At 35.2% G+C, this 6559-nt stretch overlaps 1 protein-coding gene across 1 annotated transcript; it reads left to right on the top strand.

Annotated features, from left to right (window-relative positions):
• Window positions 1-954: 954 nt before the first annotated feature.
• On the top strand, window positions 955-2678 carry LOTGIDRAFT_155825 (hypothetical protein; the record flags this gene model as incomplete). Its single annotated transcript, XM_009068340.1, has 2 exons — window positions 955-1067; window positions 1457-2678. The coding sequence occupies 2 exons, from the start codon at window positions 955-957 to the stop codon at window positions 2676-2678; spliced, it is 1335 nt and encodes a 444-aa protein (XP_009066588.1).
• Window positions 2679-6559: the final 3881 nt, after the last annotated feature.

The raw sequence follows: 6559 nt of genomic DNA, 5'->3' as shown, positions 1-6559 counted from the left end.
ATTTTGTAGGCAAAGTTGTATTCGTAACTAGGTTTTTGTGACATATTGTGGCTTTAAGAAATCAACAGATATAGGCTATTGATTTAGTTCCTTAAACCTCTTGTTTATAACTTCTTTACTTTCAATTAAATTGCTAATTACATGTTTACTACTGAAATTTTACAAATAATCTTAGTAACCTTGTTAAATACAAAAACGTTTACATTCAAGTTTTATTGTAAAACCTGAATATTTCCAATACTCTATACCTCAATATTAATGTATATACTCTATTATTTTAGAATTGTTTCATTTGTAATTAGTATTACTATATAATTTAATGTCATTAATCTATCAATATTATGGATGTAGCTGAATTGTTACAACCACTCCTACCTATCCCGTGCCAGGTGCGAATTCAGTGTACATCCAACACTAATTGTTTTTACCTTACCTATCTATGGAACGCTTGCGCGACATCAATTCTAAATGCTGAATGCTACCAACTAACATTATTTATACATTAAATAACATTTTAGTAACTTGCTCTTGACCGTTTTTTAGTTTGAGTTGACATAGGTAATAGCAGCTTGTGTCTGTGCAGTGTTTCTTTCTCATTTATTCTTTATTTATGTCAACATTTTACAATTCAGTTAGTTTTTTTTTTTTAGTTCACTTTAAATCTATTTACCAAACAAAAGAAAAAAGTCTAATATTTTAAGGAATTTGCGTACAAAAAACTAGCTCTGTTTATGATAATTAAAAATCGTATATGCTTTATGACGTCATAAACGATGTCTACTATTCTGGACAACGTCGCAAGGCAAAACAGATGTAGCGCTCCACAATTTCAACAAATTTCAGGGGATTTTTACGTTCACTGAAGAAAGCTTGTGAGGAATTCATAGATCAAGTGTTTATGATCTAGGTGAACGATTTCGGTGATTTTTAACTTATTTATAAAACCTAACGTAAATGCCATGGCAATCGGATGTTGGTGTTGCTGTTACGAGAGTGTGGATACCATCGTTACAAGCCACAATCGACCAATTAATACAGTTAGCCAAACGTCAACTGATGTTAGACAGGTCAACATAGTAGGGTGTAGCAAATCTAGTAGTAGCACAACAGGAATACCAACACCACTTACACGGAACCCGACAACCAATCAATCAAGGATTCCATCAAAAGAGCAGTCCGTGATAACACCCACAAAAACGCAAACAGTAGGCCAATCTGAAATTAGAAGGGGGAAAAGAAACAAAGCGCGTTCACTTCCTCTACCAAAAAACATCAACCACAGGTCTACTCGTCCACTTCCCATGCCAAAGAGTCTCATACCGACTACTTCTTTATCAGGGTTGAACCACTGATCCATCAATCAAAGAACGACTACTGCGAACAGAAAAACAGGGACTTATGACAGACATTTTAAAGGCAAAGAAACGGTTACTCGCCCACTTCCTATTCCACGTAGACCCCTTTCACCAATTCGTCAGCAAGGTACCTCAGCTAGTTATGTTCGTAATCCAAAGGAGGGAGAGAACAGAAAAGATAATCCTGAGAGTCAGAATCAAGGTCGTCAAAAAACAACATGTCTACTTCGAGGGTCGCAAAGTCCAAGCAGTCTCCCAAAAGGAGCAAAGAAGAAGAAGAAACGGCAGAGACCAAAAGAACAAATTCAGCAAACAAATACATCGCCTACAAAAGACAGACAGTCCCAAGAAAGGGGATCAATGTGTCGAGCTCCAATAAGAGAAAGGTTACATCCTGATTGTGCAAGATCCGACACAGAATACACCAATAATGCAGAAAGAAATGTACTTCGTAGATTTGGTGAAAATGGCGTTGAGTGCACAATTGTAAATGGTGTGTATATCCCAAAGCTAGATCTTTCATGGCTGGATGAGGATAAGCCGATTGATGTAGTTACAAAGAGTCCTGAAGAACCAAAAGAAAAGAGAAGGAGTATCCGAAGTCGTATTTACAGTGCGAGGAGAAAACGAATGAAGCAAAGGGCCTTAGAGAGAGAAGGAAGTCAGCAGAATACCATGGTGGAAGAAAATCCTTCAATTGTCAATAGCGAGATAGTGAATGACACTGCAAGAAAAGAGACTTGCCACTCGACAAGTACTATGTTAGATCCTCTTTCAGTCAGGGGAACGACTGTGGAGGTTAATGAGCAGAGGGCGAGCATTCATAGCATTAGAGTGGATCCAAATACAGATGAAGACAAAAAACCAAGTCAAGGAACAGTTAACAGCGGTACAATGGACGTTGAAAAAATAGAAAACATTACGAAAGACGAAACAGAAAAGTCTAAAAGCAAGAGCAGAAAACATGATCAAAGTAGAAATAGCAATGCCGTAAAAGGGTTTAAGAAGGAATTTCTCAATAAAAGATCAAATGTTGAATACACAGACTACTCTGTATTCTTAGCTGATTCAGCTTGTTCAACTGTTCAGAAGCATCCCGAGAAGAAGAGGGGAGCTTGGGATAAGATGGAAGTATATAGAGAGATATCCGAGGAGATAAAAGAGGAGAAAAAAAGCTTCAAACAAAAATTACAAGGATTAAAGAAATATTTAATATCAAAGAAAAATCACTGGACAGCGAAAGTGAGTACAGGCGATGGAGGCCCCCCACAAGCGCCAAAGAAGAAGAAATTTGAACTAATATTGAAATTTAGTAAAATTTAGAAGACAAAAGAAAAAAGAAAATCGGAAGTTAGCTTTTAAGAAATAACATAAAAATCGAAACACTTATCACCTTTCTATTTTGCGATAATTTATAAAGTTTTATGCAGTAGAATTTGAATCATTTGAAGAGTCACAGTTGGTGTGATATACCAACACTTCGTGAAGTCATAAAATTCCATTTTGCCAAAAAGTTTACATCTATCGGTGGTAATCAGAAAACATAGTCCGGTTTCGATTTAAACTTATTCACTAGGCAACTCACATAGTGATAGTACATTCACGTGAATTCATATTTCTTTCTGTAATTAATACCATAATGAAAATGAAATCTTTTATAAGGATTTCTTAGTTATAATTTCAATAATTCCTATAACTATTTTATATACACGTATGTATGATGAAAATGTAGTTTGTACATAAATATTTGTAATAATATAGACTATGAACTTCATTGAATACAAATGCAACCCACGAAAGGAAGTAAAACTACAATTTAGTCTCGCATAAAGCTGCAAATAGACCAGGCATTGGTTTTGATGCGGTTACTATATAAAATTTTACTCCATAGATCGCCATTGAATCAAATCTTGTTCTACGGTTAGGTGGGTCATACTCCTATCTTAGTAAAGGCTTTCTAATCTAGACTCGCATAAAGTTTGGAATAGGTGAGGCACTGGTTCAGATGCGGAATAGTCGTTACTATATAAATTGGGGTTTTCGTCGAAAATCATTTGGGGACAATTGCGTCTATCAACTTCGAGTGAAGTTATGTTTAATTTACAATAAATATGACCCTGTTACCTTAGATAGGTTATGGAATTAGGGAACACGGCTTACGAGTAAATGGCTTAGTGGCAACAAGCTTAGGCTCTATAGGATTTTTAAACATGGAATTGGCACTGCTGGCAGGCGTTCTTGTTATAATATTGTAATTATTTTGATGTTTTTATATTCTGTATATACGGACGGTGACACGTAAATAATAAATTATTATTATTATTTTATAAAATTGTAGAAGCCAGTCGTGTCCGCATCGTATCCGATCACGTTCCTCCAGTATTCGTCTCTACTTTCTACGGTATAGGCCTATCAATAATCTCGTAAGCTTACTGTCGATCGCCATTCAGCCCAATCAAGTCCTGCGGGGGTCCTACGCTTATCAAACGCTTAACGCGGTATTATTTTCAAATCATAGTTCAATTTCAATCTTCCGTATATATCCGAAAACTGCCCGGCGTATTGCAGTGTCAGAAGATTAACTCAAGTTGGAAAGGACAAGATAATTTTTTAGGCAAGCTGCCAATGATCTATTGATGGACTAAGAATAATTTTTAATTTTTTCTAAAATAGAGGCTCTTTTCAAGCTATTTCTTGGCTCTTTTCTATTTTAAGTACTAAAATCAGACCCTGCGCCCTCATGCGTTCACCCAGTCGGAAAGGACATGAAAATTTCTTTCATTATGTCGTTAATGATCTATCAATAGAAAACCAGTTCGATCAATGAACGAAGCCTGTCAGCTACTCCATTTTCAGTCAACACCCAGCTGACCTCGATATAAGTATCGAAACAGCTTACATTTTGTGTATCCTAGCAAAAGGCAGCAAGTTTGGTAGACCGAAACATCTTTCTCGGATAGCTATTTGGACAGATGTCGGCTAGTGTAGAGACAGACAAAATCGTTACCAAGAAAAATTCCACCTGACCACATGTATTTTGAAAATTGATTTATAATGGAAGGAAGCGTTAGAATTTTCTGAAATGATGAATGAATATTAAGGACACGTTTAAGTACCTTTCTGTTAAGTTTCACATCGATCACTGATAGACAAGTGGGTTGGTGCTAATCTGCAACAGTTTCTGATGATTGAATGAAGGCTGCTATTTTCAATCACCGTGCTTTTACTCCAAATATTTCAAGATTCCTGATAGTTGCTAAAGGAACATGGGTAATGCCCAACACATTTTTAGTAAAGGAAATTTAATATTATGTTATAAAAAAGAAATCTCTGGAGGTGTGGGAAAATCCCCATCTAATAGGGCCTTTTTCCTCTGAGTCATCTCCATTCGACAACAGAACTGTCAAAATATTAATCAAAGGCTGGAATAGAATCAGATGTGTCGATCTACAAGCTTGCTAATTCTGTATCTGTATGTGTTATAATTATTGTTATCTGTAATCTGATGTGTCTTCTAAATGTGATAGGTTTAAATACTGTTTTCTGGTTATTATGTGTTCATACTTTATATTCTATTATGTGACCTTATTACAGCCCAACTATAACTAGATTTGCATCGGATCTAGATCAAAACCGTGTCTTACAATATTACGTTTTACTTCTTGTCATTCGTGTAGTCACTCTGTCCTCGGCATTGTGATTACTGAAAAATTGGAACGAATTCGTCGCAACTTTGAGTTGTGAACAAAAGGGAATAGTTGATTAGAAATTCATTAAATGTTCTAGAATCAAATAGGCTTCATTTTACCATAAATAAGTGTCAATCATGCTATTGGCTGATTGGACTTGAATATGATTTAAGGGTAGTTAATATATAGGTTATCAAGTAGATATTTTATAGTAGTTAATCTTGGTTCGTTTGATTATGGCATTAGCCTTGAAGTCACATTCACTCTTAATTTAGTTTCGAAATAGTTGGTAAATTTCTTTTTAGCTCTTTAAACCAAAAGTTGAGACAATGATAACCACGCCCGTGGGAAGTAAGAAGGCAGTACATCGATGTCATCTAAAAAACATTCCAAAAGGTTTATGATCAATTGGATGGCCTTTGAAACAGGCAAAGAACAGAATGAATCCAACCAAGCTATTAAAGTTAATATCCTTTCAACATAACTGACCAAAGCTCGTGTGGAAATTAGAAGATTATGATCCTTATCATAAACCGACTTCTAAAAAATGGAATGGTAAATGGACTATAACTCAAATGTAGGCCTAATCATGTACTGGTACTTCATCCAGCTCGACGAACAAATTCCAAATCTAGGACTCAATATCAGCCATGCGGCGGTAATTCATTTTCCAGAAGTACATTAAGTTTTATACTGTAGTAGACAGTTTCTTATATAACAATAAAATTTGAGCATAATTAAACGGAATCACTATAATATTGTAGTAATTATTTTAAAGATTTTGTGGTTTCTGGAATCTCTGATAATGGAGTTTATGACGTATGTTATTTAGGAACATTTTCCAGATGGATACATTCTAACAAGTCTGAAGAAGACCATTAAAATGAAATCATGCTTTCAACCATTCAACGTAATCCATTCTCAGACAATCATTATTTGACCTACTTTCACTTTTAAGGCGTTAAAAAACAAACTAATTGATAATAAAACTACAAGACCTACTTTAAAATGATTTGGTTGTCTTTCTTTAAGCTATGCCAGCTCATGGAACCTGATTAGAGTTAACCCTCTTAGTGTTCAGAATAACATTTGACATTCAATCAAATAAAACCAAATCAATGCAAAGACGATTCTTAACATAGAATGGCATTGTTTTGTTTGAAGGGGATACTATTCTGAATAACCTTCCCAGTTGATGAAAAACACGTGCAATTATCCGATATTATCTTTACTGTCTTATGTATCTTAATTGATATTATTCCAGAAGAATCACCAATTATTTATAACAATGTCTGTTAAATCTGTCGAATTCTATTGCTATTGGTTTTAAATGTAGGTCAAAATGAAGACGATATGCACGTGCATATACTGTTTTTTGTCTCTTGGGACGCGATCAATTTGGGCACTGACACTCGACTTGCATGATTTGGCTTTCTTGAATCAATATCCTTGACATCAGACATCTTCACCTGTCGTTGAAATGAATCCGCCATCTAATCCTACAGATAGCAATCC

This window comes from Lottia gigantea (assembly GCF_000327385.1).
Source record: "Lottia gigantea unplaced genomic scaffold LOTGIsca_9, whole genome shotgun sequence".
Taxonomy (NCBI): Eukaryota; Metazoa; Mollusca; class Gastropoda; family Lottiidae; genus Lottia; species Lottia gigantea.
This window is presented reverse-complemented; position numbering and strand designations above follow the sequence as displayed.